This window comes from Lycorma delicatula, chromosome 4 (genome assembly GCF_047948215.1).
Source record: "Lycorma delicatula isolate Av1 chromosome 4, ASM4794821v1, whole genome shotgun sequence".
In the NCBI taxonomy this organism is placed as follows: Eukaryota; Metazoa; Arthropoda; class Insecta; order Hemiptera; family Fulgoridae; genus Lycorma; species Lycorma delicatula.
In genome coordinates this window covers 56,135,114-56,154,255 of record NC_134458.1, presented here as the reverse complement: position 1 = coordinate 56,154,255, position 19,142 = coordinate 56,135,114, and the positions used below count along the sequence as shown (strand labels likewise).

The window sequence follows — 19,142 nt, the reverse complement described above, 5'->3', positions numbered from 1 at the left end:
TAGGTTATGTCAGTTGCTGAAGAACATGTCATGGACAATCTGTCATCAGATAGCACTGCCTCTATCTCACACGTGCATCTGGTTCAATTACTTATTCACTGTGTTGTATTTCTTCATACTTTGATTGCCGTCACATATCGGTTACGCTTAAGGTTGAGCATTAAAAAAAAATATCTTTAAACTATTTTCTTAACAGTTGAAACATAAAATTTTAATTTGCTAATATTAACCTTACACATGGATAGCACATATAGAATTTAGTATTTTTCTCTCTTACTTGTAGGAGCAAAAACTATTAAGAGTTATCTGCTACTGACAAAAGTGTTTTTAATTACTTGGAAGAATTAATGAACAGTGATCGCTGCAGTATGTATGTGATAATATTTAAGTGAGTGTGATGTTGGATGGTGAAAGCATCTATGACATTTTCTTTTTCTTGCATTCTGACATAATCTTGTTTTTAAGTAAAAGGTACAATGCTTGTTAAAATATCTAACATAATTTCTTTTAGCTAATAAATTTCTGTTGAAATTACTTTAGTTTTGTTTCATAGTACAGACAAGATGTTCATCTTATAACTAGATGTTTTACTTTGTTTAGTAATTAAATATTGTGACAACATTTTATAGTTATAAATTTTTAATGTGGTCTGGTTTATTCTGCTAATACCAGAGTTACATATGTTTCTGTTTGGTACTTTAGATGAAATAATTTGTTTTGTATAAAAAGGAGTTATTAGGTACTAGTAAGCAGTTTATGGCGGCCCTGGTGTGAAGTGGTTGTTTCGGTGTCTTAACCAATAAAAGTATGGAAAAGTGTGTAATTCCTTTTTCTTAACTAGATGTTTTATGAAAGATAAAACCCTGATGTTAAAGAGTTCAAAATTGAGTTAAACAATTGTTTACATTTTTCTCTTTTACAATGCATCTGATTGCTTGTTATTTAGTATCTGGTTTGCATTATGTTAAAATGTTTCTCAAGTATTTACACATTTATTCCTTCTCAGTCTTTTTAAACTGAATTTATTGAAAATTTGTTTTCCTGTAGATGTAACTTTAAAACTGTTATATAGAAATCTATTGATAAATTGTAAAACCTACTTCTTGTTTTTGTAATTGAAAAAAATTAAGTGGCATGGGATTATATCATGTTACATAAGCGTCTGGTCTATATTAGTGAAAAAATACCTCATGTAAATTTCATAATAAGTATTTTTATGCAAGTTACATGTTCATGTTTATAAAAAGGATAAAAAAACAATAAAATGAGATAGTTGTACATTCACAAGATGACTTTTTCTATCTTAAAACTTGATCGTAAGTATTCTATTTAATATGTCCATTGCATTGGTGATTCTTTAATATTGATACCTTGCTATTTTCACATAACATGATAGCTTCTCATGATCAATAAAACCTACATTTTACAGGGAGAACAGGAGTTACATTCCAAAACAGTCAGTACAAAGTAAATCTGAACATTTTTTTATGTAATACATAAAACATTTCATTTTATTGTAACAAACACGTTCATGTATATCTATGTATTACAGCTTTTTCCATGTTACTTTCAAATCTTATAGTTTTTCTGTGACTGGATATTCCTCAGCAACTTGAATTATCGTGCTTAATTCAAAGAATTGAAGCACGATCATTGCCTTGCTAAAAAAAAAATTATTTTTGTAATTTTTTGTAAACTTTTATATTATATCTTCATTCACTATTCTTTATCTGAAAATGTTTATATTTAACATGTCAGATATTGAAATAATAGTTATTTTACTTTTTTTTTTAATAAAATGAGTGAATTAAAGAAGTTGTAGGTCTCATCCTTGACATGTATTTTTTTACTAGTACATGTTCCAGCAGGCTAAACATTTTATAATTACAACAGTAATTATTGGCAGATTAATACTTAAAATTTTTACTGGTTTGTAAGCCGCATTGTTTATCTGGCACAGTGTTCATGAAAACCGAGTCTGTTCTGAACAACTTTGTTTATAGCTCTAGGACTGTCCATATTAACAGTGGCTTTTTGTAGTTATTATCTGTATTTTCTCTAACATAATCTTGAAAACTTGCAAAATGTTCACAAAAGTGGATGTGGCTAGTTGTCCACTTCCTTCATGTTAAATGCTTGTCCAGCATTTTTTAAACTTTTCAGTCCACTTATAAACAACAAACTGGGTTAAAATATATTATATTGAATATACAGTCTGCAATAAATTTTAGCACCAGAAATTCCTTTTGAGCTCAGAACAATAAACGGCATCATGACTTAATACTTTTTATATTTAGATTCATCTTAAAATGGTCCTTCAAACAAATGGAAGCATTTAAAACTTTTAATAGTACAAAATTAGCAAATGATTAAAAAATGACAAAGCCAGCTACTGATTAAGGTATAAGCAAGCATAATTGTCATTTTAAAAAGTAAACTTCAAAAATATTTGTGATAATTTTTGACTTTACTTCATATAAAGTTAATTGATTGGCTTTCCTTCGCTTAAAATTTGTTTATTATAAAAATTAATTTAAATCATTAGAAACAAGAGGTTCTTAAGGGATTGAATAGCAAGGGAATTATTTAGTTATCTTGACAAATTTTAATGTTCAAAGAAAATTTAGTTATTCTGATTATTTGTATTACTGTTTACCTATTAATTTTCATCAGATTTTATTGTCATAATTATGTCTAACAGTTTTGTGAATTAATCTAAAAATGACAAATGTATGTATTATTTAAATTGCAAGCTCTCTATGGAATAGAAACTCTCTGATAATTTAATACACATTATATTAATGTACTTATATTTATTATACGCATTATGTATTTTATTCTAGGGAATGATTTTTATATTGCATATATGGTATTAACATACCCACCTGTGATATTGTAACTTGTGATAAAAAATATCTTTTGTCTTTACTAAAAAAATTGTTTATTGTTTATTTAATTGTAGCACATACATATTTTAGGAAGAAAGAAATAAAATCAAAATGTTGTATTAGTCTGATATTAAGATTAAAATAGTACTGTTTTTATTTCAAATAGGTCTAAATCTATTGACTTAAAGAACTGTTATCTTTCATAGTATTTTACTCTAGTGAGTCCAGTTGACTGCTGGAAAAAATGAAGAATATTTTTATAAATTAGCCATATCTTTTAATATTAGGCTATATTTAATGCTGTCTGTAATAAAAATTGGCCTATTATGTAAGCTATTGTGATATTTATTAATGCATGTATGAAAATCTATATTTCTTTTTAATGGCTCAGTTACATTTTTTTTATTGAATTGTAGTCAACATTTTTTTTGATATTTTAAAAAATATTAAAAGTACTTTTATTAAACTGTAAATGTGTGTTATGTGGCATGATACTTAACTAAACTATTTGAATAGTTAATTTTAGTTAGTTAAAATTCTGTTTATTTAAAACTGGTTGTATCTGTAGTCAAATGGGAGCAAGTCCGTTTCAGAATTTAAAAAATCATTTAAAAAAGTATATAGAAATGCATTATGTAGTGCGGTTAGTTTTGTAGAATCTTTGCTATATGTGAATGACTTATTTGAATACATTTATTTCCCTCAAAATCATAATAATATTCAACTGTTGTCAAGTTTAAATTGTTGAATAGTTTAATTTTTAATGTAAAAAAACAGCAGCGGTTGTGTTTTTAACATTATGTTCATTTTTATGAAGTTAATTGTGATTTGACATGATTTTTATGGCCTTTTGTAATTGGAGATCCCTTTGTTTAGAATTTATATGGTTCTTGAACATTTGAATGCTAAATGAATGTATTATGTAAAACATTAAAAATGTGGGAAATAAAAAAGAAAAAATTGAATATTTTTCAATGAAAGGTAGTAATAGGAATATGATGATGATAATAATAATGATAATATTGGTTATCAACTTAATGGCAGAAAGACAATATTGCGTCATGTTAGGGCATAAATTATGAATTTGTATTTTTACTGTTTAACCTAAAACATGGATTCAATATTTTTTGTACTACAAAATTAATTCGGTTAGTTTTATCTTATTACAATATTACAGATTTAATTTTGTATTTATTCACATCATTCTAGTTTTATCTCATTACAATATTACAGATTTAATTTTATATTTATTCACACCTCATACTATAATAAATAAAAAGAGTAGAAACATCTTATTTGCAATTTACTTGTGATTCAAAAATGTAAAATAAAATATTTCACTAATGAAAATTTGTGAATTCCATTGTACACTCAACATTTTGCAATTCGACAATTTGCAAGCATAATAAGTAATTTTCTTACAATTCATCCGGTCTTTCTTTGAGGATAATTGTTTACATTGAAGAAAGAAAACCTCTAATCATAAGATGTTTTCAACTTATATTTACTAAATTTTGTAATCTAAAATTATAATAGTGAATATATAAATGATATTGTAATATGATTTTTTCTCACTTTTATGTATAATTCATAAGTGGAGAAAAAAAAAATTATGTTTATCAAATTTAGAATTCACTACTTTCCTAGTTTTTATTAATTATGGTACATCTTGGAATGTACTGGCCACTGGTAGTGGATCTGTAAATTAGAAAAACATGCAAACCACAGTTAGCAGGTCTGTAAATTGGAAAACCGTGCAACTCTAAGCTTCGTTGAGCATTTCTTAACTGAATGATTACATTTGTTTGCATAAATAACCTTGAAAAAAAAAAAAATATATATATCAAACCATGACTACCTGGGATCACTGTACTTTAATTTTTTAAAAAAGTGTTTTTATCGGCCTCTAGAAATGTCTGCGATTTATGTGGCAATTCTGTTCTCTGTGGCCATTATCTGAACACTCTGTATACATTTATTAGTCGTGCAGTGACAGCTCTTTCAGTTTTATTTTCATAGATGTTTCTTTATTTTCATATTTCCTTTTACTACTTGGTATAATTGTTTTACGTCTGTCCAGGCTTTTTTTCTTAAATCTATAAAAATTATTTATGTTTGAAAGTTATTTGTAACATTGATTATTTAATTTGTTTGTTGATATTTAGTAATTTGTTTGATAATTGTAATTTTTTTTTACAAATTGAAATTTACTCTTGAGAGCGCATTATGCTCCTGCTCTAAACGGTATTTTATGTTTAACTGTTTTTAAAAATATGTAATTTTTTATTATCTTTCATATCTCAGATTAATTGCATCTAGCATAAAAATTGATTTTAGCAGTGGTATTTTTATCCATGGAGGTCATAGTATAAAGAAGGTACTGGTGATCCTAAAGGCTATATAGAATGTTTGCTAGCAGTTTTCAAGTACTGTCATAACACTGAAAGGAATAATAGAATGAGTATTTGCATACACTCATGTTAATCACTGCCATTAGTATTCTCTAGATAGTGACTGTGTCTCTATATCTGGATATCATATTTGGTGTCAAGTATCAAATTTAAATTTGAATTTTTTTGCTGTCTAAATGATGTTTCACAATTTAGTTGATGACAAAGTTAATCATTTTTGTAAGAGATATTTTTAGCCATTCATCTTGTTCTCTCCCACTTTACCTAGGTCTTTAATTGTTCATATAACTTTTATTTGGTCATATAACGTGCGCTACGTAGAAAGAGCCACTGCCATCTCGTCATTCAATCACGAATAAAATTCAAGTATAGGTCAGTATTCTGAAAGTACACTTAACTGAATCTGAAATTTTTGTTTTGACTTCAGTTGCAACTAAGTATTGCGCAATACAAAAAATTCCTTGAATTTCAGGGAGAAAATAATTCATTAGTTTTCCTCATTATGTTCTCAGTTGATAACAGAAATGCAAACCAGTTTTATTTAGTTGGAGAATCTAAGAATTGAAATGGGTGGGTAAAGACAGGTTTGGATATATTTTTTTAACAGAAATTGAAATATTTCTTGATCTGCTCTGCTTGAATGAATTCTGTATAAAAATTATTGATAAAATAAGTTTTTTGATTTAAGAAAACAATTTTTTTGATTATATTTAAATAAAGTTTTTCATGACATTTGCCAGAAAATTACATAAATATTTTTCTTTCAGTTTGAAGATGAAAAATTAGATTTGAGGTTATTTTTATTCAGTTGTACTGAAATTTATTGTGTTGTGTTTAATGCAGCAAGAAATTAAGCTTTTTCAGCTGTTTATTTCTGTAAGTTACTTTAATTGTGGTTATGTGCGTTAATAGTTCAGGTCAATTATTAATATTGTTATTTTTAAATTAAATCTTTAATTTTATCATTTGTTTTTTAAGTGAGAAAAATTATTAATGAGATTATAATAGATGTATATATGTATCTATTATTTTATTCTGGTTGAATTAATATATCCATTTCAGTATTTATAAAAGACATTAATAAAAAGAGAAGTGTTGTCATATAAATGTGATTAAATGTAGTCAACTGTTTGTAATTTGTGTCTGAAAGTAAAATAATAAAATAGGGCTCATTTATTTTTTAATCGAGAATAAGTATACTTTTTCTGAGTTATTCAGTTGTAATTAAAAGATACAAAGGAGAGAATTTATTTTACTTTAAAGGGAGATTTTTATTTATCATGAAGTTTGTCTAATGATTATTATTTTAATTTATTCAGTCTTGTAACTCAATTAATTGCTATTTTTTTATTATATTCTCTAAATTCAAGGAAAATGTGCAGCATATCTTCTAAATGTTGCACATTTTCCTTGAACTTAATTCTCTAAAAACTTCTTTCACATAACATACTTAATTTTCACAGGAATGATGATTTACAAGAATGAAAAAGACACATTCGTCAAGAGTTGGCTATGTTTAAGAACCTGAATTTTAATATGATTAACATCAGGAGAGTGTTTGTGCTAATTTTAAAAATAAAAGAATATTCACCAAAGCCGACTTGATTATTTAAAAATTAGTTTTTTAACAGTTCTGTATTTTAGATTTGTTTTAAAACCCTTCCGTCATATGTTACTGTGAAATCATGAATTAACAAAAGGTGTAGATACTAAAGTAATGTTGTAGATTCTCATTAATTTTTGTAAAGTTGGCTAGATTATTTTGTAAATATAATAAACATTCATTTTTACTAACTGCTTGATATAAAAGATCCCTACTCTAATTAATTTACTAAACTTGATATAAGATATGGGACAGATGAAGTTTTACCAGAACATTTGATTTCTTATTTATAAAAAAAGAATATATTATTCATTATAAAAAGAATAATTTAATAAAAAAAGTAAGGCAAAGGTACTATCTTTTCTCGACCTTGTTTAATATATATTTTGAGGTTATAATAAAATGCTCCATAAGAAGATAAAGAGGTCATCATTAGAGAAGGAAGATAAATTATATAAGGTTTGCAGATGATCTGGTGATAGAAGATGAAATACAGGACTGATGATTTCAAAATTAGTAGACATTTATAACAGAATATTGTATAAAAATGAGTGTTAAGAAAACTAAATTAATGAGGGTAGGGAACAATAAGATAGGAAGTAGAAAAGAGGAGATTTGAACAAATAAAATTATAACTTAAGTATCTAGGAATCATCATGTTAAAGAAGGGGATTGCAGAAGTGAAAACTAGATTAAAACCATGATAGAAATAGCTAAGGAAGCATTAATGGAAAGTCAGAAACAGCTATTTTTAATAAGATTGAATTAGATCGAAAGAGATGGATTTAGTCTCTAAAGTGTTTTGTGTGAAGTATATTTCTGTATGTGTGTGAAACATTGACTCTACAAAAGGGAAAAGGAAAAGCTGGAAGAATTTGAAATGAGACCATAAAGGAAATCGGAGGAAATCATTTGAAAGAAATTGTTGATAAAAAAATTCAGAAATCATGTATTTAGGAGATGATCGATTAAGAGCATCTCTCACAGTTAACAAACAACTGTAATTGAAGTAGAAGGTAAGATTTAACATAAATGGTGTACAAAATGTCAGTGCGGACATCATGATATTGTTGATCAAATCTGAATGTATTTTCAGGTAAAGAACTTGAAACAAAAGTTTCAGAGAAATTATTTTCCTTAAATTTTTGTTTTCATTTTTTTTACTTTTTTCAAGATTGATTGAGTTACAGACAAAATATGCAAGAATGATTTCATACAAGTTTATTTCTTAGATAACATCTGTGATAGTATTTTAACACATTCAGTGCGGTGCGGGAAAATGTGTCCATAAGTGTATAAAAAAACTTGCACAACTCAATGTATCGCCCAACCTTACAAAAGACACGTGATTCCTTAACACGTTACCCATCATGGTGAACTACCCTTTTTCCACAGTTTAGCTTTGTGTTATATCATAATTTTTATTAAAAATTAATAACCAAGGCAAAATGAAAAAAAAAAATTATTAATACTAGATTTGTCTTCACTTACTAAGGAATAATAATTAATATGCTAAATAAAAAAATAAAAATAATAATAACATGAAATAAAATAAAATTGTATATTTGAATATTAAATATAATTTTTCTAAATCTGTAATATTAAATATTATGTACACACTTATTGTATGTGTAAATGCGTTACATATTGTATATGTATTATAATAAATGCATAATATGTACACAACGCATACATTGTATATAATGTGATCACTTTCCATTTGGTAATTACTTTTTTAGGCCTACAAACTAAAGTAAAAAATATATCTGTACCTATAAAATAACATGTCCTGACTGACTCATAATTGATGCCCAGCAAAAACTTCTGAGGATAAATTGATGAAAATTTGCATAAATCTTATTACACCATAAGTGTAGTATGCACGTACACCAGCACATCCTAAGAAAGGATTTTTTGAAATTCGGAATTTAAAGGGTTAAAATCGAGTAATATTAAATTTTATTATTTTTTCAATTTCTTTGTAACAAATGAAGATATTAACTTGATTTTTGGTCTGTGTAAGCTTCATGTATATATCTAAAAACCAATTTTTAGGTTTTTTCAAAATTTGACCATGAAAGGGGTGAAAAAAGTTAAAACATTTGAACAATTATTGCAAATTTTCCCCATTTCAGACTATATTAAATGAGATATTCACTTGATTTGGGCTTGTAAATACTCTTTAGGTAATTATCTAAAAACCTTTTTTGGGTTTTTTGAATATTGGTATTTTAAGGGTTGCAGAAGTATGCGGTACAGTGGCTCAACCAACACAGCCACTGTCACTGTTACTGTATGTGTGATGCCACTAGCTGCACCTACCTCTGGTTACTTGACTAAAAAACAAAAAAAAAGCATGAGAAACAAAATATGGGGTCACCTCCTATTGGTGTTTGTCAGGTAACACCAAGAAATGGGCAAAATACACATTTTTACTTGTATGAAGGATGTGCAACCAGCTATTTATAAGATAGAGTCCGGCTGTTTTTAAACCTGCTTTCTTCAGATCACTCAAAGTTTTGGGTTCTGTACTGACCAAACTGTTGTTCTGAAGAAATTACAATATACTGATAGTTTTTATAAATTGAACAGGCTTTAAGATACTTTGTATTTTTAAATAATTATTCATTTTTTTGTAATTCAAGAAATAAAATAAGCTTAATTTTTATATTCATATTCAAATTGCAAGTGAAGCCACAATAGAGAGTGCTAGTGTGTATGTAAAACAAGATAAATAAAAAATAAACACATTTAAAAAAGACTTTTTTAAAATAAATGATGCCTGTTCATCTGTTCTGTACTCAAAATGTGTAAAATGTTTCAATTTTAAAATGTATGGTCCATTGTTTTACATTATAAAACAAAACTATAAATAAATTGATGTAAATTAAACCAAAAATAAAATAGCTCAGTACATAAATAATAATTTTTACAGTAACATTCAAAGTTTGTAATTCATCAAAAAAGGTAAAAAGCTAATGCCTTATGAAGCTACAATTTTAATTTTCTCTGTGGAGTCTATTGTGGTATTCAGCAAAGCATTTTGTATCACAAAGTGACGGTTTCTCTTGACACGCTTTACAATAATAAGTAATGTCTTTTCTTCATCTTTTTGTCAAACTCTGTAGTGGTTTGCTAATTCTGATTTCTTTTTCAGATGTGGATCGTATAATGGATACAGCACAGGTCTGTGGTATGGATTATTGCTGTTAGTAGTGGTAGTCTGTAGTCTGGTAGAGAAGTAGAGAAATAGGTATTAAAGGTAATTGAAGGTCGTTAGAAGGAAAAAAACCAGAGGTGTTTTTACAGGCATACATTGTTGACATATAGACTTATTGGAGATGGGAAACCTTGTTTTTATTGAAAGAAGCTACTGATGAAAGTCAAGTGAAAAATTTGGGTTGCCAGCTTCTTATACCAATTTAAGATTTTTTTTTCAATCAAATAGTAAACAATCATCTGTTTGGAACAATTGAAATAATTTTTTTAATTTATATTATATAACTTTAATGTTGTTTTTTATATAAGAGAAATAAATATAAACTGAATAATTACAGGAAATATGGAAACAAAGAGGACAAAATTAGGATTTTGAAAGAAGTTGCCGAGAGAGATAATCATGGACTATTTTAACAGTACCATTGAAAAAATCTTTGCTAGTAATGTTATATTAACCCAAGCCAGCTCTCTGAGCTTGAATAATAGCAGTATAAAATATCATAGACATTTAACTTGTCATCAGTTCCTAGGAAGATTTCAATATGATGCGGTTGAGTGCTTGGTGTTAATTTAAGAAAATCTCTAACTTCTTTTTTTTATTTAAGGAGTAAAGTGGTGCATTTTTAATTATTTTATTTATTTTTTATACTATGATAAAAAAGCATTTTTTTGGACAAATCATTTTAAAAAAATTAAAAATCTATATTTGTATATATTACTGAAAATTAATCTTCATATTATTCCTCTATATTGTTAAGTTATATTTTAATTCAATTAAATAAACTGTTTAGTACAGAATATTAAGATAAAGACATGTCTGACCTTAATTTTTCATGAAAGTACTTTTACAGGATCCTGCATCTCAGTCATGATTGAAATAATTCTGTTATTGCATAATAAAAGTTTAAAAATACTAAAATAATGATAATTGTATATCAAATTTACATGAATGCTGCCATCTGTTGCAGTTTTTATAAGACCATCATCCTCAGACACTGTTTGATGAATTATCAAATTGAAATTTTATTTGTATTTACGTAATATTTTTCTAATATATTTAATTTTATGTTATCTTTATTAATTTATAATTTATGTTAATATTATAAATAGATTGTTTACTAAATGGTTTACCATATTAGATAAACCTATTTTTGATTAAATTATTTTTGTAATTTTTAAATTGTTCAATAAATCTACTTTTAAAGGATTTATTGTTTTTCCTATACAAATAGCATCACAATCATTACAATTAATTTTAAAAACTCCACACAGATTGTTTATTTTATTATTTTTTGTTTTTAAAATATTGTAGTATGTGGTTATTAGGTTTGTATGCTAGTTTAAATATTTCCTTATCGTAAGTTTTATTAATGTTTTCAATGATATTAGTGTATAAATAGTTCATGTGTATTTTTTCACTCTTTTGTTTCTTATTATTATTGGTCATAATTATGTATTGGTTGTAAGGTAGTCATTTTGTTATTGTCTTTTGACAGTTTTTTAAATATATTAATTGAATTAGTGTTATATCCATTTTCAACAGTTACATGTTTTATGATGTTTATTTCATTATTTAACTTTTTTTTTATTCTGTGTATATTGGATTGCTCTATTAATCATATTTGTATAAGTATTAATTTTATGATACCAAGGGTGATTTGATTTTTTATGAATTGTTTTATTTTTAGATGTAGGTTTTCTGTATACTTGTATATTAATGTTTCAATTTGGCTGTCCTTGTTTATTTCGATATTGACTTCTAAATAATTTAACATTTTATTATCTATTTCAAATGTGGATTTTAAGTTTTCATTATAGGAATTTAATTTGTTTTGTATTATTAGATGTTTATATTTATTACTGGGTTATATATAATGAGAATATCAACATACCATGTCCATATTAAAACCACAGTAGGGCCTCTCTTAACCGACATAATGGGGATGTTGCTGGCTCAGATAATGGAATCTGTGGTTAACAGAGACATTACGTTTCATTCCTGAATTCAGGCAACAAACCATATTAATGTTAAATTGGTAGCAGAATAAGCCATGAATTAAAAATGATTATAATATTATTTATTATTTTATTTTACCTGTTTACTATAATAAAATCAATTGTCACTAATATCACTCTCACATCGACTTGCATAAACATAGTTTGATTTTTTAAATAAAAAGTCTATCACCTTCTTTTGTCTAACTGAGTAACACGATCTATAGCAGCGCAATCACCCTAGTTTTGCACTACTGTTAAGTCAAGAAAAGGAACATTATTTCATTGTTCTAAATATTAGAATGTTTTTGTGAGAAATATAGTCCTTTTGTTGTGGCTAATTTTTTCATTTTCATCAATTGGTTCATCTTCACTGGAGATTTCATTAATTTCTTCTATCACAACTTTCACAATCTCGTCATCATCATAAATTTTAAATGTTGATTCCCTTGAATCTGATTCTAACCAGTCCTGCACTTCATTTTCCTTTAGTTTCACATCCTGGTATATTTTCTAATAAAGCACAGAACTCCTCATTCGATGGCATAGTACATAAAATTTTCAGATTGTTAACCTGTTGAATTTCTAGCCATATTTTTGTAAATGATTTATTGATTGTTGTTTGATCGATTGAATTTCACAATTCTGCCACCATGTAAATTCCATGTTTGATGGTCAGTGCCTTTAATGCGGGTGTAACTTGAAGTTCTGATGCTAGAATACAACATCTTTTGTTTATAATGTTTTTTTTATTGCTGTTATGACACCCTGATCCACAGGTTAACAAATGGATGTTACATTGGTGGAAACAAAATTTCTTAATGTTTACCAAAATTAGAACATCTTCAGATGGATGGCAGAGCGCATTGTCCAACAACAGAACTGTTTTTTCCAGTAATTTCTCTATTTGTAGATAATTTTTCGACGCATGCAGGATGAACAGGTTAAACTAATTCTCAAAAATGTCTGCACTCATCCACACCAAGTTTTGGTTAGCTTACTTAACAGGCGATGAATCTAGTTTTAAATCTTTTAATGCTCAAGGTTTAGCAGCTTAATTTATTAGCTTAGTTTATTCGCTCAACTAATTTAAAAGCCGGGTGCAGAAGCTTCTTCCCTTGAGCTAGTGTTTTCGATGGCAGGATTCTGAAATTTAATCCTGTGTCTGCATTATGTACTTGTTTTGCCCACAGATTTTCTTACTGAACAAAAGCAGAAATTTTTTTTGTAAAATCAGTAGCACTGTCAATATCAGCAGATAATTTTCCCCCTGATCCGGCTAATTGTCTTGTGCTATGACGATTTCTAAGCCTTTACTGGCAGAAAATCTATCTGGACTATTCAATTTTTTTGTTGAATTGAATAGTGTTTTCTTGTAAAACAGGGCCAGATATTGGTACAACAAAGGTTCTCTGTTGCCTGAATCACAAGGAAAAGCATCCTGGACCATCTGCAGGATGCTTTTTTTCTATTTTGTGATATTAACACGAACTATAAATTAATAAAGATATAATTCTGTCTAGCATCTTGGACAGACTTCTTCAGCATAGAACGTTTATTTAAAAACTTTTTGGGCACTTTTGAACAGTATTTTTCAGTTTCTTTTTTGTTTCATTTCTAATCATTGACAGTTGTTTCTCCAACACCAAACTCATAAGCAATTTTTTTAATCGATTCTTTGGCATTTAATCTTTTAATTGCTTCTAATTTTTTGTCCATTGACACTACCACTCATTTATATTTTGTATTAGTAATATCTTTACTACAACTAGCCATTATAACAGTAAACACAATACAGTACATACAAGTAAACAACACAACTACACTATGTTATAGTACAGCAGATACAAACTCACAAAATATAGACGATCTTTACACTTATAGTAGATAACAGAAACTAAATGAGAATTTATTATTCTGGTTTACTACCATGCGCTGTAAATACGCAATGCTAGTTACCATGCAATAGTAATTATGTACAATGAATACTCTTCAATAATAGGCTATAATAAAATTCGTACATGAAGTAAACACATCGTTGTTAATTTTTTTTAAATTTTACTGTACTTTAGACTTTTTATATCCGAGGCTATTTATCGATTTAGTGAATGATTTGTAGCATAGTGAAAAGATGCCATGCCTCTTCTGGGCATGGAAGTTTGAATACTCGAATTTGCAACTGCTGGATGAAAAACTGAGATGCTACTCGACCACAGCAGCCAGTCATCTCGGATAAGAGAGATCTCGGTTGAGGGAGGCTCTACTGTATGTGTATGAGTAATGCCATGTACTAATTTACTTACTCTATGGTATGGTGGTATGCTAGGATACATGTTAGTTATGTCATAACTAACCATTTTAGTGTCTTTATTTACATTTAAGCTATTTAATTTATTTACTAATTCATAACTATTTTTTATATTAAATGTATGAAGTAAATTCATTTTTTTCCTAAGAATTTTATCTATTATTTTGGATGTAATATAAAAGGGGCAGATTTAAAATTGATCGCATTGGGATGCTTAATTTATGAATTTTTGGTAGTCCAGTTTCTAGATTTCATAACATTATAGAAATTACAAAAATTATAAATTCGGTTTATCTAATATGGCAGACCATTTAATAAACAATAAACTTTCTATTTCTTATATTAACACAAATTTTAAATTAATAAAGATATCATAAAATTAACTATATTAGAAAAATATTACGTAAATATAAGTACAAAAAAAATTTTAATTTGATAAATCATCAGACAGTGTGTGAGGGAGATGGTCTTATAAAAACTGCAATAGATAGCAGCACTCAAGTAAATTAATATGCAATATCATTATTTTAATCATGACAGGATGCAGGATCCTGCGAAAGTGATTTTCATGAAAAATTAAGGTAAGACATGTCTTATCTCAATTTTCTGTACTAGTTGGTTTATTTAATAGAATTTAAATATATAAGTATGTATATATACGAATTAAAAAAGAAAAAAACAAACAATAATAAATGTTAATTATTTCAACAAAACTACATGTAATTCAACTGATTACAACAGTGTCAGTGTGTTTATATGTAACAAGAAATTGTTGTAAAGGTATTTTATTTATATTAACGTATGAACAAAATTAATATCATGACAGAAAAAACATCGTGGAATAAGTAAATTTCTTAAGCATTAAAACCCAGGAGGAGTTATTAAGTTTATATATCTAAATTTAAATATGTAAGAATGTGAGACTAGACATTTTTGAAATTATATAATTGCATAAAGATATTTCTGAAAATATTGACTTTAGACAAAAATTAGTAAATATAAATTAAACCACATTTAATTTTCCTTCGTTTTTTATAGTTTGGTTGGCTAATATGAGTGATCTTTAGCTTTCCTACTAGATTCCATGAGCATAGATACAGTATTCATGCACCATATTCTATTGGTTTGTTTTTTAAAATCATATCACTCTGATTTTAAGACCTGATAAATAACTGAAATTATTAAATGTGGTATTACTAAAGAAAAGTCTTATAAAAAATCTGTAATGTGAAGCAGCTGTGTATTTTTCTCTAAAACATTTTTCTATGAAGGAAAAATAAATAAATGTTTAATTACATGAAATATAGCGAATACAACAGAAAAGTAATTAACAAAATATCTCGAGGATTATCAAAAAGCAAAATAAAAATACAGCAATGTTAAGAAAATAAATGCATAGTTTATGTGCTGTTATACTGATATTTTTGTTTGTAATGGCATAATCGACAGCAGAAAAAGACAGTATGAACACTACAGATTTAAAGATTGTGTTAGGTTTCAGAAAGAAAGCATGAATTAGTGAGATTTAAATCACATGGTCGGAAAAGAAATTGTGTCTTTTCTTTAAGCCCAATAATTGGTTACTATGAACGCAGGATTTCAACTAGCCACTCTCAATTTCAGTATCCACAGTGCTATACTGTTTCAGTTCTAGTATAAAAAATAGTTTGAGGCTCAGTGCCCCTAATATGTGTAATAAAATCTGAACCTGTGATGTTCTACTATGGACTGAATCTGATCTGAAATCCTGTACTCCACAGGATGGGTGGATCGGGTTATATTATTCATTAATACATTTATATCTCAAATTGCCAAGTTACAGCAACATTTGATTTTTTTGTATGTTCCTCTAAACAAGATAATACTTTATTTCTTTTACATTGTAAATAATGCTTATCTCAATACATTATACAACACAGTTCTTACTGTTTCAGTTGTGGGACTTAAACTAAGCCACTGGCTCTGAAGAAAGATTTTTTTTTTCTTTTGTATTGCTTTATAATTGTAATTATAATTCATAAAATTTATTTTTGAAATTGACAATTAGCTTTGTAAAATTCTTATTGTGGGACATAAGTGATCAAAAACTACAACTCTAAGAAATTTCCAACTAGGAAGGCTTTTTGCATTCTCTTATTATAAAGTAATTTTTTGTTCGTAAAAATAATTTCATATTTAAAAAGCTGAAGATTTAGTACTAGATTTTACACTTTTCCATTTACCTTGTGGTCGAGTTCAAGGTAATTACTTTATCTCTTAATTTTACCCCAACAAATTTCCTTACATTGTAAAATTTATTATCTCATCTTTAAGTTAAAAAAAAAAAACACTTAAAAATATTAGCAACTTGCTTTCAAAAAACTGGTGATATGTCAGTATAACATCATCCTCTTCAGTATAATTCACTCTCCTTTAAAATCATTTTTGTCTTTTTTTCTTTATCCTGCTGATCAACGGAGCTAAGAAATTGTTAAAATCCTCAATGATCTGTGGTGATTGGACTCCATCAGTTTCACCATAGTATGGTTGTTCCCTAATTGGTCAAAATTTAGTCTCTGAATGCAATGAAATGTCAAATATTACAACAAAATTATTTGTTTTTAAGTTTTAATTTTATTCATGGAATTATATATAAGTATTTAAAAAGCATTCATTTTAAGTTGAATAATTATATAAATAGATTTTTTAGTGCAACAAATTTAATTTGTGTTAGGTACACAGATCCTGATTTTTGATGTTCTTAAATTTTAGTCTAGTATTAGATAAAAATTAAAAAAAAAAAACATTTTAATAAATGTAAATCTAAAGTTCTGGAACAATCTTTACCTTTCATCATAACACATTGCTAATCAGTCACTTTACATATGTATGAAAACTAGTCTTCATTGTGTTGTTTTATAGTGGGAGGTAGATTGTGTTCTTTCCAGATTAACACATTTATGGAAGGTGATACAGTTCAGTCTTGCTGATTTTTTTCCGAGTGATACATCTCACTTTTTCTGCTTTGTAGTTGTAGCTGATCCATTTCCCTTTAACCTTAAAGCTCTTTTCTTTTCCTGACACTCATAAGAATTTGTTAAGTGGCACTGGTTTAAGGTAGATGCATACAACTTTTTCATTAAGTCTTTTATATGATGGGTAGTAAAATATTATCATATTGGCTTGACCCAACATCTGGATCATTTTTTAATACTGGATTTTGTTTCCTGGAGCGAAAACTTGAAAATTTTGAATGAGCATTTGTCACTAAGGTATTAAATTAGATTGGTCATATCTTGATATTGTATCTATCTAACCTAGAGACCAAATTCATTTGGGTTGTCAAAATTATTAATTTTTGTTCATGTGTTTTGAGGTCAAGGTTTACTGAATGCCAGATTCTCTACAAAATTAACTATGTAAGACACATTCAGCAACAGTAACATATACAATTTTATTTATTTTGCCACCAACAGGTACTAGCCAAGCGTGGGTTATGATCCAGTAATCATCCATTATTCTAGTTAGTCAAAACCTGATTTAATTTTTTTTTTTAACTGAATTTGAGCGACACTTTTAAGTAAAACAATGTCTATAATTTCAATAGTTAAAGTTATACAGCACAGTAACATTTAGTTTGGTTAGGTAATAGTTTTTTTCTCTACTAGTATTACATGAATCACATACTGTAAACAGTGACAGTTGGTGTAACATAAATTTGTAGCACATTGATTTAATTGTTACTAGTAGCTTGCATAATACACCAGCACTAAGAACACAAAAAATGAATTCTACTTATACTAGGAAAATATCCTTTTTTAAAAAATCTATGGTATTAATTTATTTGGTGGGTTGTATTCTGGAAACCACCTTTTAAAACCAAAGAATAGCTTGAATTTGGTAGAGTGCTGTGATGTAGTTGTGGATAATTCTACAAACACAGAAAAAATGTTTTACTTTGGTTATTAGTAAGTTAATCGATTCTTATACATTGTATAATGTATAAGCAGTGCTTTGTGTAGTTACTTACAATTCTTTCTATATATTATTGATGACGTTTTGTGTGTGTGAATCAAAAATGCAAAAAAATTACAGTATATTGAAACAACACATTAAGTTACTTTCACTGACAGAAAAATTTTACAATTTTTTGTTGAAAAATATGTTATTACTGCTTTTCAAATTTTGCTAAAATTAAACTAAGTAAATAAAGATTTGATAAAAAAAGTAGCTGATATCTTCTCAATTGAGTTGTTGTTATTTAACATACATATAAACAGTAGTAGAAGAACATTGTTTATATATATACTTTCACCTCCCTATCACTCATATATTTGAAACCACTCTCAGTCGGCTACCTCATAAACATTTTGCATCAACAGCATTACTAAATGTGTGCAGCTATCTTTTTCATATTCTTTATTTTGCTATATATATATTACGTCCTGTTAAATAGCTACAGCTGAGAGACTACTACAGAATACTTTATATCCTTGAAGCTTGGTCCAAGGTTACTGGTTTCACCTTCTCGCTGAGAAAAAGATCCTTTTATTCCATAAGTCTTTTACAATGGAGAGCTAATTGCTATTTCTCCTGACGTTAAATTGAGCCATTAGATCATGTATGTTGCGTATCTATTATTCTTTAGTTCAGTCCCGTTTGGATTATGGTTGCGTCATCTACTCTTCAGCATATCATAACGTGCTTAAGATGCTGGATGCTGTATATCAAGCTTTCCT

At 27.4% G+C, this 19,142-nt stretch overlaps 1 protein-coding gene across 1 annotated transcript in view; it reads left to right on the top strand.

Moving 5' to 3' along the window:
* Positions 1-10,776, top strand: part of Galphai (G protein alpha i subunit) — a 39,333-nt gene extending 28,557 nt beyond the window's left edge. Inside the window, exon 6 of the mRNA XM_075362984.1 lies at positions 10,060-10,776. Within this exon, the coding sequence (XP_075219099.1) occupies positions 10,060-10,115 (56 nt within the window). The 3' untranslated portion in view covers positions 10,116-10,776. The remainder of the gene's footprint in view (positions 1-10,059) is intronic.
* The last annotated feature ends 8,366 nt before the right edge of the window (positions 10,777-19,142 follow it).